This window comes from Perna viridis, chromosome 1, assembly GCF_037379345.1.
Source record: "Perna viridis isolate PV_CMFRI_1.1 ecotype Kerala chromosome 1, ASM3737934v1, whole genome shotgun sequence".
Classification (NCBI taxonomy): Eukaryota; Metazoa; Mollusca; class Bivalvia; order Mytilida; family Mytilidae; genus Perna; species Perna viridis.
Window position 1 is genome coordinate 70,141,996 of NC_142445.1, and position 15,037 is coordinate 70,157,032.

Genomic DNA, 15,037 nt, shown 5'->3' on the forward strand with positions numbered 1-15,037 from the left:
CATCAGACAATCATATCATTCATCAAGTTTGTAGTATTGCAATTGTAGCAATAAATGTCGATAATACCTTCAGAATATTGTGAAAACAACGCTTTTTTAATTATAGCTCAGATCTAATTATTTCTCGCCATTACTTCTGACGATTGCCGACAGGACATTAACCGGAGTTAAAAATACTTTAACCTTGTTAAAAAAATAACAATAACGGATACACAGGTAAGCATGTGTCTTGTTTACATTTCATTTCATCTATTTCTTGATTAGTTTTCAAATAAATGACAGTTACTGTCCATATTTGTACCACATATCACGATACATAAATTTTAAAATGATCCTTGCATTATATTTGAACTTCTGTCTTTTACGGTTTGAATCCGATGGTCTTCCACTTTCGCTTTGCAATCAGATGTTTTTTTTTTTAAAAAAGAGACTCTTACAGCACATGCGTGGATTAAGGTCACCAGAAGTCACATGCATACGGAATCATCAAGGTCAATTTTTTTCTTGCAAGACAAATATATAGACACCTATTTCATGTATTTAACACATTTTTTTTGTGGATATCGAATGAAATTATACAGGAAAAGTACAATTTAGTAGAAATAATTCAAAGTTAATGTATATTTCAACAGATACAAAAATTTATGAAAATGACAGCTAATGCAGCTTTAAATTTCCTTCCTTTCGAGTGCCCTGAAGTTTGAACATTTTAACAATAAGGTGGAAAAAAAAAAAAAAATCAAGTACAGAATCAGGTAAGATATGGTATAAATATTAAACACAGCCTGTATGACTTACCACTCAAGTCTTTTTTCTCCCCTCCACCGTCATTTATTTTTGACAGTTTGGCTGAAACATGAGTAAAAAAAGACAGATTTATACATTTTATGAATTATAGGATTTCTTCAGTTACCATTTTTTTTTAAAATAATACCTGGTAACTTATGCACTCATTTTCCTACCACGTTTATTATAGTGTCTTATCGATTGGCTTGGGAATGAGGAAATTATTCTAGGGAAAGGTACCAAAATATCAAGCTAGCTTCACATTTTCTTGAAGAAATATAGCAAGTATAAGTTTCTACAGAAATAATATTTGTGGTTTACTTTACAGTCTGTCCTTCCATCCACTTACACTAACAGGATTAATCATTCTAATTAGTACTGCTTAACTTTAAGATAAACAATTTGCATAGGGGTATATAAATATTGGAATGACTTCTTGGGATGATTGAAGATGTAATTCAATCAGGTCTACAAAGCAGATATAGGCAAAATCAGAATGTAAACAGAAAAACTCTACAGGGTATAATCTCAATTTAAAAAAGTGGAAAAAAAATTAAGTCTGGATAAGTACTGTTATAACATACCTATTCTGTCTTCAAGAACTTTAATTGCAGCTCTGTAGCTGTCTATAGATTCATCATACTGTTTATTAAAACAATAGGCTAAACCTAACTGGTAATATCTTCATTACATTAAGGAAATAAACTTGTACCGAAAGTTCCGAAGTTCAATGATTGTGCATCATCAGAGATTGAATTTAATTTTTCCATTGAAATATCAAGTAGACCAAGGCTTTACATAGCATAAGAGAGCAATAGCATAGGATATATTGAATTTAAATATGCACAAGTCAGTTATCACATTAATGACCAATATAAACTAAAGAATATTTGCATAGTACTAGTTCAGCTCCAGACTTGCACAGACGGCCATATTATTCAATTCATAAATTGGAAATTGTATTATTCATTTTTAATGAAATATGCATTTGCATTTCCCATGATCACATTTCACATTAATTTGTTGACTTGCTTTCAAGTAAGCTAGATACACAATAAAAATAAATCACATGAAAATTAGAAATAAGCTGATTCTGATTAAATTAACAATTAAATGTTATTCTCCCCAGAAACAAGCCAAACCAACAATTAAAGTTTGTCTACAAAAGCAATATAAAGCTGCGCTTTAAGACCATGATACGCCCATCGCCCTTTAACTTGTCCTTTTGCTTTTAATGAATTTATATGATCAAATAGAGGTACTGTAAGCCCGGTCAAATATCCTCCCCCTAAAAAAAGGTAAATAAAAAATGCACACAAAATTTGGCACTATCAAGGCTACCTAACTTAACTAAATTTGTTGTCTTGATTTTTCACCCATAAATTTCTATCTTGCTCAAAACACACTTTTCCGAGCAGGTTACAAAGTACCTTTTATATTCATTAGTCAATCATCATAACAAATGGTCCATTTTCAACTACTATTCAATGAATAAAATTTCCTTGGCCCTTTCCACATTTTTTAAAGAGTAAAAATTCATAACAGGGAAAAGATTAACCTGATATTTATAAAAATCAAAAGGGAGGTTATGTCAATAAATATGAACAATTCACTAAAGTTTCATAAAAGAAGGTGTAAGTGTTTATGTGTTATTATCCGAAAACTTGAAAATCCCCCTTTTTCCTCAGCAAAAAAGTTCATAACACGTTAACAAAAAATCTGAAATTTATAAAAAAATCGAAAGGGAGCTTACACCAATAAATATGAACAATTCGTCAAAGTTTCATAAAAGTTGGTGAAAGTATTTTTGAGTTATTGTTGTCTAAAGTGTGGACGGACGGACAACGGCATACCATGATACAGGCGTGTAATAACAAAAACGTGCTTCCCCAGTTCCCTTTAAAAAGTCCAAATACATGTTTTTGTTTCAGATTTTTCACATTCATGGTATGATACGTTCTCGAGTACAATTTATTTAAAAAACATCCAGACTTGTCTTGCACACTGTCTTTAATCAAACAAGTTATCGTAAGTTATATTAACATTAATCTGTACATTCTTCCAATAGTTACACGTTGTACAATCAAATAAACATGCCACTAAAAAAATGAAAAGAAAAATAAATCACATGAATGTAACTAAGCAACCAAAATGATTAAAGGCAGTTGAATCAAAGGCTTTTATTTTTGTATGATCATGTTAACTCCTGAAAAAGTGCAAAATTTTCGAATTTTCCATAACCAAACTCTTGAACTTGCTTTCATGTTCATGGGTCTTTAAAATCCAAAGTAAAACCCCTGTAAAGAGAGAAATAGGGTTCTTCATTTGTGTACTACTTGAAAGTTTTAAAAGGAGCATACTCCAACAAAATTTCTTTGTCATATGCACATCTTTACTATATACCAAGTCCAATAAAATTAAGTTCAGTAATGTAATTCAGGAAACCTAGTTCAAAGGGTCATTACTTTCACAAATGCAGAACTAGATTTTATGTTCATACTATAATATATCAAAATGTAAAATTCTATTGAGTAGTTTGAAAGGGGTGATGACAAGATGCTTCAGTCTTATGCCTCTAGAATAAAAATACCAAGGGCATAAATGCCATAAAATGTAGGAGTTCAAAATTACAAAATTTGTATTAAAATTAGAATTTTAGGAATAAATTATACCTACCTGAGATACGTACCATAGAATTTCCTTCACTTCGGTATTCAGCTCATCCGTAAGTTAAAATCAGCTGATTACTGCTCATCATGTGACTTCCGGTTTCCTTCGTGCTTCAATTTTCAGATTTTAACTTCCAGATGAGCTGATTACCGAAGAGATACGTCTGTTAATTTATGAAATAAAATTACCTGGATATCTGCAGAATTAGTTATGTGTCCTTAATACATACCAAGTTGTGACAACCAAAGAAGACTGACAGATTCAACAGCCTGTCGTTAAAAAAAAAAAAAAAAAAAAAAAAAAAAAAAAACAAGTCCAACTGGAGTCATTGTACAAGTGGAATGTTCAACCTCAAACTGCCTCAAGAGGGCATAAATTCTAAGAGACAAAGGATACGTTTCAGCAAGAGACCGGTCTTCTGGTTCTAATACTGACTTCTGTATCTTCAAACAATCATTAAAATCTGCTATGGACTGCTCATATTGTTCTGCAAAAGATGTGCTTTCTTTCTAAATGGATGCTCATGTTAGAGAATCACATTATAGATGATAAAAAAAGATTTAAAGTAAAGGGTTCTGAATTTGAACAATCGGCATGGTAATAAAATGAAATGAGTCCTTCTCCTTCCACTTGTCTATTTGCATTCCTACATGCAGTTGCCAGTTATGCAATATACAATCATATTTATGTCACTGTCTTTTACAGGTGAGCATATTTCAATGTGAAATAAGTATCAACATGTAAGTGTTCCTTGGTATCACAAGACAATGTAATAACCTATTTATGAATTAAGAAATATCAATAAAAGTTACATTAGGCCTGGCACACGCCCTAAAGTTCTGACATACACATGTATTATCCACACCTTAAAGACCTATTGTCTGGTAGATATTTACAGATCTGTTAAATGTTACAAAAAAGGGAACAAAAGACCCTTTCAGAGTTGAAAACAAAGTTCGTGGTATGCTAATGGAAACTCACCATGGCGAAACTAAAAATACGAAAGGAAATGTCACCACTTCAAATAGATTAAGTTGTATTAACTCCCTTGAGGGGAATTTGACACACTATATACAATGCGTAACCCCAACTTATAAAATTTCATTAAGAAGTCGTTTAGGTGGACATGAAGTTTCAAGGTCTGACATGTTTCACCCTCAAGTTGGATTATCTCCATTTGGAGACACCAGACAATAATTATAATTTCTTCAGACATGCATATTTAAATTTGAGTCTAACCATCCATAAACATTTCATCAAAATCTCTGGGCTACAATACAGCAAAGGCTGTAGATTAAATTCAATGTAGGTTACTAAAAAAAGTCTCACCTGTTTCAAGACTAACTTCGCCCAGCTTCAGGAAGGAATCTGCTGCCTTTAATTTAGCTTCTTTGTCTTCTTCTCTACAAATAACCATTATGCCACTGACTATCATAAAATGATGAAAAATCTTACAATAGCAATTTAAAATTGAGTGATACCAATGTCAATACAAGTAGCTAGGCTACTGCGTGATCTTTTGGTCATTTTATGTTAGAGTAAGTCAGTCAGAGCCCCAGATAAATATTTGTATATTGGAGTTTTTACCCACTTTTTTGTGATATTGGATGAAATTTTGTGTCTTGATTTCCAGTATAGATTCTGACTTTTTATTCTTTGTTTTAGCTTAGTCCTGGAATTCTTTTGGTGGTTAATCAATACCCACTAACGACAATGTTACCTACCACGATATAACTATATGAGTGTGTGTGTGCTAGTTATTTTAGATAGATGCATTTGAATATTGAATTGATTAATTCATGACTCATCCTCCCAAGTCAGGGTTTTGAGTCCACCCTTGCTCCCTCAAACCCCTGACATCACTCATTGATAATTAGCGAGTATCGTCCAGTGCCATCTAGTGAGTTACTTAAATTTAACCCAGATCCAAAATCCAATCAAATCACTTGTAATAGAAACTCTTCAATATAACTTACAAAGTGGCTACACATGACGTCATTTTTTTTTTTTCCAGTAAAGACTCTAAACAGAATCTGCAGTTATCATTTTCGCTCATATTGCATCATTTGTGACATCATACAACTTTCAGTTACTATACTAGATCGTCCATTATCTCACATTATTGTTTACCTTTCCACAGACATTTTATGTTAAATCGATTTTCATTGGTGCTTCTCACCCAGAGAAGCAACCAATCGGAATTGGCTGGACGATACCCACTAAATAGGAATGAGTGATGTTAGGGGTTTGAGGGAGTGAGGGTGGACTCGAAACCCTGACTTGGGAGGATGTTCATGACTCAGATCATGCTTTTGCCTGAAGCAAATCATACTTGTTTGGATTGTTGTGTTGTGTTAATCTTTGCAATTTTAGCTGAGCTCAAGTTTGTACTGAGAATAGAGTCATGCTCGACGAAGCCTTTTCTTGGTTATCCATAAGCAAATTGAACGATATGGGTTGTGTGTTAGCGAATCAGGACCCAACATGCATTTTTTCATCATTGTGTCAAGTTTTGTTGACATGAAAGATGCCTAACTCGTGGCTGAAGAAAAATATATGAATTGGACCCCGTTGTTTACCTTGAACACTTTATAAGAGCTAAGGGTAAAGGATCAAAACTGGTGAAAGTCTATTTAATATCTATAAAATATCCGTTACTGTTGAAGACATAGAAAATTTAAAAAATATTGAAATTATTAGGGAGGTAACTGACATCTTGAATATACAAACATGTGCAACATCCAATTGTTTACACCAGTAGTTCTACAAAATTTAGACCTATTAACTTGAAAATTTTGTAAAATTAATGGTGCAGTAGAATTAATTATTAACCAATGATTGGCTGTCCATAAAATTGTTACAGATCCAATCAGGATTCATTTTCTATTCGTCAGTTATTATCCCATATCCCTGGTCAGCTGATTGATCACCGATAATTACCTGAGGGTTAATTATGACAGGATGTGATTAATGAAGGTGACATTTCTTAATTGGCTTGGGGTAATTGATTAACAAGAGTAGAAATCTTAAAGGGCCATTCAGATAATTGTAAATGGGCACTAACAGGGGCATAGCTGAGGCCAAATTGAAGTGTACGCAATATTACGGCAGGGTGTCTGGGGCCACTTAAGGCCCCCAGCAAGTCCAGGGGGGCAAAGCCCCCTGAAGCTCCGCAGCGATAGCGTCTTAGAGTATCATTTATGCCTCTCCTGGATGTATTTTATCTCAAAAAACAAAAAACAAAAAATTAAGTGCAGGCAAGAGCTTTTTTGCCTAACAGCAGCTACACACCTGACTAAAGGGGTACTCAATGGGGCAGAGGGGCACAGGCGTGATAGGGGCGGGCACAGCACGGCGCGGCACCCCTCCATTTTGCCCTAGCTAGGACACTGTTTAATAACTAACCATTCATCACAGCCATCTATAGCTAATAACTATTCACCAAAGTTTGAAAGAAATTGGTCATAAAATGGAGGTGCTATCCAGGAGACAAGACAAAATGAGATCTTGCATGCTAAGTAGTGCCAACTACCTATCATAAAGAGGAAGTGGAAAAGAGACAAACCTTGAAATGGGAGGCGCTGAACAAGTCATCATGCAAAAGCAATATACCAAATATCGTTGGGTACAAATTTTTGTGGTTTTCGTGAGTAGGCCAGACCATTAAATTTGTTTCTCAACAAAAAAGAGATTCCCATTGACATGTATACTGAAAACCTCAAAACAACAAATTCAAGAATCCAGGAACTCGTGTATCTACCCTAATCCACAAAAAAAGTACTTTCATAGTAACTTATGCCATGAAATGTGTAGAACTTACTTCATGTAAATAACTTTAGCTAGTTCTAACATTTCCCAAGCTAACTGTAAATTAGAAACATCATCAGCATCCTCTTCTTTCTGCTTTAGAAAAAAGGAAAGAATTGGAAATATTACTATACAATAACAATGTCACACATTAAGTTGAGTTGGCAAGTATTAAAATACAATAACCTCTGATCTCATCTGGACTTAAACAGTAATTTAATGCACCCTCGTCACCATTGCTATAAGAAATAAGACAATTTTGGAACTGCATTTATCACTTTAATTTCAAAAATACATTCATAACATGCCAATATACTGTGAAGCCTTACTGATTTTGACTTCGGTCTATCAAGTGTAATTATGACATTGCTAGATTAGAACATTATAATCCACTAAACAGAAACTTCCCTAGATAGAAATAGTAATAGTACATAGGTATGGATATATTTATGTCAGCTTTGCTAATAAACTGTTATCACATAGATATGTCTCGCCTGTTAAACATGGATGCTGTTATTCAAAACTTGAATAATAATAAATAAAAAAACGACATCGGTTAAGAACGATTTTTGCACTATTTGAACTGGTTACCGATAAAATTAAAATTAAGGACCTACATTTCCGATTGAATGGTAACCAGTTAAAACGCTGACTGCAACTTTTGTTTACAATAATTTTAATGTTTTTGCAATTCGCCAGCTGGGCTACTAAAATAGAATCAAAAAGCTGTCAGCACCAGAGGTTTTTGATTCTTGTGAAAATTGTAGCATGAACAAAATTTCAAAAATTACATAATGTAAAAATAAAATTGTGATCATATATTTGCACTATTCACTTTTAATATCAAAAACTGTTTTTTCTCCAATACATATAAACCCTATGTCAATCCATACTTCAGATACAACTTCACACACTAATATAAATTTTGTTCCATTTCACCTTCTTCCTTGTTTGTTGGTTGGGGTTTAACGTACGAGCAGCAATATTTCATCTATATTCAGACGATGAACATGAAATGATGATGAAATAAAAAATGGGATGGGACATGAGGGTAATGTGGTCAACAAATTTTGATTGCCACTGGAAATAGGGAAAGGTGGGTAGGGTCAGGCAATTTAGCCTCCTGTGGCGGGAGCCCTATGGTTCCTACTCCAGGAGAATACCAAAGTAGGGTTCTTTAACATGCGAGGAACGTGGCATCTTTCCCATCACGTTGCACCACTATGGTTTGCGGTCAGGTTTTCCGTATTATAGCCCGACAACCCCAGCATGTTGCACGCCATGGGTTACCCACTCCACCACCTGGGGCACACATCCCAGTTGCTCTGTGGGCAGAGCGCCCTAGCCCCTGGCTAAGGTTCTGAGCACTATTTAGTCGCTTTTTACTACAAGCTTAGCGCTGCTGCAGGCCTATTCTTTTGACACCCGGACCTGTACGGGGCCACCTTCCTAAATTTTTAAAACTTTCCATAAGTTTAATTTGAATGAACATTAAACAAGAGGTTCCCAGGAGCCTGAATCGCTCACCTGAATACCCCAAGGAACATTCATACCAAGTTTGGTTCCAATTGGTCGAGTGGTGTCAGAAGAGAGTTTTGAAAAATTGTTGACGACAATGACGATAGACTCCAAGTGATGGCAATAGCTCACATGGCCTTTGGCAAGGTGAGCTAAAAACTACAGTAACAAATTATTTATTATGCAATTCACTCAATTAAAACCAATTTCAGCTAAGGAAAACATTTCCTTGATAAACATAAGATTTCCCAAAACTTGACACTTTTATCGATTTGAATTTTCCCGCAGATTTTACTTGGTTAAAATTACTGCTCTTCACTACCTGTTTATTAATGATAAACTATTAATGAAAGGCTTGAGAATTTGACTGATAAGTGTCTTAAAAGAAACATGCTTATCACATTTTATGCTTCCTGACACATAACTGCAACAACTAAATTTCCCAAAAACAAATTACTAAATATGATCTTTCAAGGCCAAAAAGAGAGTTGATACGAAGACTAGATCTCAACTCTCTATATATGCAGAAATAATAAAATATTATTGAGCTGAATAATTGGAAGAAACATACTTACTATTTACTGGTTACAAAAGAGGTATTGAATGAATGATATAAAAGGAATTTCATTAGGACAATATTTTTGTGTAGTGTTCAGAAATAGTGGGAATTCCAGTGATACATCGGTGACATAAGGTATTTTGATAAATCAAAAACCTAAAAAATGGTCGCCCAGGCACATTTCTGGTCGCCACTGGCAAGTAGGCGACCGTTTATCTTCTTCCCTGTGATATAATGTGGGACAATTATGGTCAGTAATTGCCATTATTTATTTGAAAACTAAACAAGACATTGATGAAATGAAATGTAAACTAAACATGTGCTTACCTGTGTATCCGTTGTTGTTATTTTTTTTAAACAAGGTGGAAGTATTTTTAACCCAGGTGATTGTCCTGTTGGCAATCTTCAGAAGTAAAGGCGACAGATAATTAGATCAGAGCTATTGATCATCTCCGATAAAAAAAAAAATTTCACAATATTCTGCAGGTGTTATCTGCATTTATTTCTTCAATTGTATTACTAAAAACTTATTTCATTGACTATGCAAAATTCAGTAAAATCAGAACTTAACGAATTCCGCAGCTACTGCAGCTTTAATATCGTTCAAGGCCAAAAAGGAGTGCCTCAAATCTTTAGTTGATTTAAAGACACTGGTAGATCTAATTTTATTGTAGAAATAATAGAATATTATCGAGCTGAATAATTGCCTGAAACATATTAACTAGCTGTAAAAGAGGTATTGAATGATACAAAAGGAATTACATTTGGACTATATTTTTGTGTAGTGTTCAGAAATAGTAAGGAAGTTCCTGACATAAACTGATGATATAAGGTATTTTGATCTTAAAGGATCAAAAACCCAAAAATGGATACATGCTAATCAAATGTACACCAAAACAACTGACCTAGCATAAGTGATTCATATCAAACTGACCTAAACAGAGAACTTAAAATGAAAATTTTAATGTGGAAGTCAGAAACACAATACCTTATTCATTCTTGCAAGGCAAAGCAAAAAACGAAAAAAAAAACAAAAACAAGTATTTATAAAGCAATACCTCTTTTCCTTCCTCTTCAGCAGTATCTTCTCCCGTCTCCCCTTCAGCTGCCTCTTCCTCTGCAGTGTCCCCTTCCTCAGCAGTATCACCTTCTCCTTCTTCAGCAGTGTCTTCTCCCTCTTCTGAAAATACACAATTATAGACAGTCATCAAGAATTGAGAATCACATTACAATTCTGTGTAAAATTTTTAATAATTGGAACCTTAAGAATTTTCAATATATTTACTGTACATAGCATGCAACTTAAGGCACACTATCAATCTAACATTCCTATCAGTCTGGAAAAAAAAAAAAAAAAAATCAAATTAAAAAAAAAAAATAGTAGTCTTGCATTAAAGTAATGTTAAGATATGTACATGCAGGGTTTTCAATAAGAGCCGGCACCCGGTGAAATGTTGCCGTTTCAAATGCTTTACCAATAAATATTTTTGAAAATAAAATTAAACAGAATGCTGCATCCCCTAAAACACTCCTTAGTCAACAATTTTATTTCCAGATTTTTTCATGCATTGTCTGGAAAATAGTTTCAGTTTAAAAACCTTCGGTCAATGTTTTATTGTGATCGTCATTTTGTTCTCCCTTGGAAAGTCACTGAAGACAGGTTTGACTTCGTTTGTTCAGCACACATAATTAGCCACAGACCAATTAATAATGTTAAGGAGTCAACATTGACTCTTGAGGTTAATCAACACATTACTGAAACAGGAATAACCTTTCAAATCGAAATCCTTACAACTATTATTAGGATTTTGCAGTAATAAAGTATTGAGCAATGACTTCTAAGTAGCAACAGCTACTAAGCTCATACAGCTATTCCCTGCTAAATGTCAACTGAGAATGTAACAATAAATAGTGCATTAAGGATGAAGAAGTGTTTTGTTAGTGTAACATAGTATTAAGAGATGATGGGTGTAATTGATCATGCATGACAAAATTTAGGGTGTAACAATCCACCTTCTTTCTTTCCTTCCTCGTTTGATTTTTCAGATTCTTTTTCTTTAGCATCAGTTTCCATCTTTTCTCCCTCTGTTTGCTCTTCCTTTCTCGTTTCTCCTGATTTCATCTCTTCCTTCTCTTTTTCCGACATTGCATCATACACTTCAGTTCTTAATTTCTCACGTTCCTCCTCTACAGATGGAAAATGATGGTACTTAAATTGTCACAGGTCTATTCCACAAGTTTATAGTTAGGTATATAGATAAGTGGCAACTTAAGCTTGATGTACATGAGGAACTGAACAGGGAATTGCAGATAGAATGATATACTACAATGTTTATGAAAGTGTTATGACAAAAAAGTACATTTTGTATTAGTGAATATATATTTTCTAAATAAGGATTCATCATGATAATTGATAATGAAATCAGGGAGGTTACAGAAGTGTCATGCTTAAATCCAAATAACAAGATGCAATGAGAATCAAAATTGACCACTTTCCTTAATTTCATTTAGGTCTTACACAAATTCTTCATGTGATGGAAAGTTAAGTTCTCTGAAACAGCAAAGAACAGGATCCTTTAAAACACTTAAAGCACATTCCTACTTCTCAGAATTCTTTCTGCTTCTTACCATCCAATTTGTCTCCATTCTCAAACTGTTCATCAGCACTCTTTGATGCATCTTCATCTTCATCAGGAACTATGAGGAAATAACAAATCCTTCAGTATTTAAGTAAGGAATGTCCATACTGATGATCTTTCTCATAAGGGTAGACATGTTTTCTATTTTGGGTAACTTCCATAAATTTGAAATAGCAGTGCACACTAGAATAACACTGATATTTAGGTTTTTCTTTAAAAAAGAAAAAAAGTACAACACATTCTAACAAAAATGAATTCCTGAGAGCACATTGTTAAGCACAGCACTATACTCCAATGGAATGATTACTACAAATATCAACCAACCCCATATCTATCTAATTGATACATGACAGAGATGGAATACATGAGAAACAAACATGAAGCTGACAGTGCAGGATTGTAGAACACAAGCTTACCTCCTTGTAATGCATTTCCTAGCACTCCTGTTTCCATTCTAGCTAGATCTAATAAAGACTGTCCATAATAGAAGTAGGCATCTGCACATTCTTTTGCTGTTTCTCCATAGGCTTTGGCTCTTTAAAAATAAGTAAAATAACATTTTATTTTAATTGGTATACTCTCTACAAATCTTCCGACCATATTTTATTAATGACATAAGGCCACACACAGGTTCACCTTTACTTCATCTAAATCATTAGTCTCTGAGTGTTTTTTCATGCACAACATCTTTGTATGCATTACTCACTCTTTTTTTTGTAATGGCAATTTGAGCTCCTTATCATGTGTTCGATACAGTACCTCTGGAGGGATGTTTCTGGTTGCTCTGAAGATGTGCAGAGAGATTCATTTATATCTTTTTTAGTGTTATATGTACAAAGATATTAAAGACAAAATTTAAATACTTGTACTGGAAATTATTAGTTATGGATCTTTTCACAAAATGTCACTATCTAGGAGGGATTATCTATACTGTTATTGACAAACTAATAATACAAGTTTAGTATGAAACTGTTCATTACAAATGGTATTTAATGGTTTTACAGAAAAAAAAACGATGCTTTCTGTCAATAGATGAACAAACTTAAATGGTAGATTCTTATCCAATCTTCACAAAAAATATGTGGCAAGTGGATTATATTTTATATTTCTTACCAGATATTTGCTAGCCTAATTTTAGCTTTTAAGTATAGATTATGTACTAAATCCATAGACACATCAGTTTTACAGAAGAAGCATCATTTCAGTCACCAAGAAATGAAAGATTTTTGTGTTAAAGTATCTTAATATTATAAACTGACACGAACAAAATCTTGATTTTGAAATTCCTTGCACTCTTGTGTAACGGCTTATAGAATTTTGTAACATTTTTCTCATCTGCTACATGTACATGTGGGCAAATCATAACCACTATATTTTCAATATGGGGTTCTATTGTGGGATGTGACTTCAGGTTTGTCCCACTTCTTCCCGTTTACTGAGTTAGTGTATTTTGAGGCAACAAGGTCATTTTTTGTCAGAGAAATTGACCCACTTTAAAAATATTTGTTCAGGTGTGGCGGAAACAGACATTCTTTGTAGAACTTAATGACACCAGTGGTTGTTATTTGCTTTACATTTTTTCTATAGATTAACTTGATTTTCGTCTTTTAAGAATAGTTTCACTTTTATTTTGGGACCTTTTACCGCTTGCTTTACATGTTGTGTATTTATTATGTAAATCATTTCAAATATGTACAGAGCAATTTGATTTAAAAAGAAAAAGAAAAAAAAGTAAACATGTTTATGTTTATAATGATTCTTAAACCCATTTTAAACTGAAATTTATCCCTAACATGTTACATGAAATAGCGAAATATGGTTACATACAAATTATGAGGTCGGGAAGTCGTAACTCAAAGCCAATATCAATAATGTTTGCGTAGACTTGTGAAAACATACAAGCCAGAGTTAACACCCATCAACTGTTGGATTTTACAATAAATAAAATGCTTAGTGACTGCAGCTAGCTTGCAATAACAAGATCAACCCTGAACAGCTCTGGCAAATTTGGACATAGCATTTTTGCTTTGGCCTTATAGCTCAATACTTTGGAATTTTTTCAAAAAAAAAAAAAAAAAAAAAAAAAAAACAGAAATAAAAAGATAAAAATCGACGCTTTGCTGTGGTTTTATACCTCCTAGAGCTTGTTTTGTTGGGGTAAAAGCTATTGCTAGATATAACGTTGAGTACTGGGGTCTTGTTTTGTTGGGGTAAAAGCTATTGCTAGATATAACGTTGAGTACTGGGGTCTTGCAATTGATTAGTTTTATAGTAGATTATGGCAACATACATTTTTGTATAAAGACATTGATTCATTATTTAGCTACTATCTTTTATCTATGTGTTAAGCAGGGTAGGTAAATATCTACCAGACCACAGGGCTGGCTACATCAAAAAGTTACCTGTCCAAGGATGTCAAGCCATTTTTGACCAAAACTATATATGCAAATAGCATTTTTTAAATTGAAAATATAGGATATATATAGGGTATTTTTTTCCCCAGAATTTTAAACCTAAATCTATGATCTCCTCCACCCCTTAACAGGGTAGGAAACTCACTCAAATTCTAGCCAGTCCTGAATACAATTTTTAAATATATTTACTATATGGCTGTATAAATTTTTGCTAAAATTAGCCAGCCCTGCCAAAAGATCGCCAGTCTTGGGCTGGCAGGCAGGCTACTCTTTCTAACTTCTATTACTATAACTTCACACTTAACAAAAATAATCATTGCCTTTCAGCAGATTTTTTTCTTTCATTTGATATTAAATTCATTTGAATAAATGCAATAGTTTTCACAAACATTCAATGAACACTCATACTTTATGGAACTTTTATCAGTGAATTTTTTGCTTATTTTTCTAAAAAGACCTTCGAAAAGGAAAATATTTTGTTATTTTAAATAAATAAAATATATTTGTTGCCGTTCTCCAATCTTTCATTTGGGACATCACTCATCAAAATCCAACCACTGGTTTTTACGAACATCCCTATTTTCAACAGAGGAAATTGGCTAATAAACAGCCATATAGCAAGGACAGTGTTCTATATTGATTAT

General features: G+C 33.5%; 1 protein-coding gene across 6 annotated transcripts in view; it reads right to left on the minus strand.

Moving 5' to 3' along the window:
* The window catches only part of LOC148630193 (protein HGV2-like), a 28,202-nt gene that overhangs the window by 6,481 nt on the left and 6,684 nt on the right, over nt 1–15,037 (minus strand). For 3 of the 6 annotated variants that reach the window (XM_088562729.1, XM_088562721.1, XM_088562744.1), the window contains exons 3-11: nt 12,396–12,514; nt 11,969–12,037; nt 11,354–11,527; nt 10,399–10,520; nt 7,277–7,359; nt 4,786–4,859; nt 3,853–3,943; nt 1,371–1,468; nt 799–849 (exon numbers count right to left, since the gene is read on the minus strand). In XM_088562729.1, the coding sequence (XP_088418855.1) occupies nt 799–849; nt 1,371–1,468; nt 3,853–3,943; nt 4,786–4,859; nt 7,277–7,359; nt 10,399–10,520; nt 11,354–11,527; nt 11,969–12,037; nt 12,396–12,514 (881 nt within the window). The remainder of the gene's footprint in view (nt 1–798; nt 850–1,370; nt 1,469–3,852; nt 3,944–4,785; nt 4,860–7,276; nt 7,360–10,398; nt 10,521–11,353; nt 11,528–11,968; nt 12,038–12,395; nt 12,515–15,037) is intronic. The other 3 variants (XM_088562738.1, XM_088562747.1, XM_088562754.1) reach the window with 3 other exon arrangements.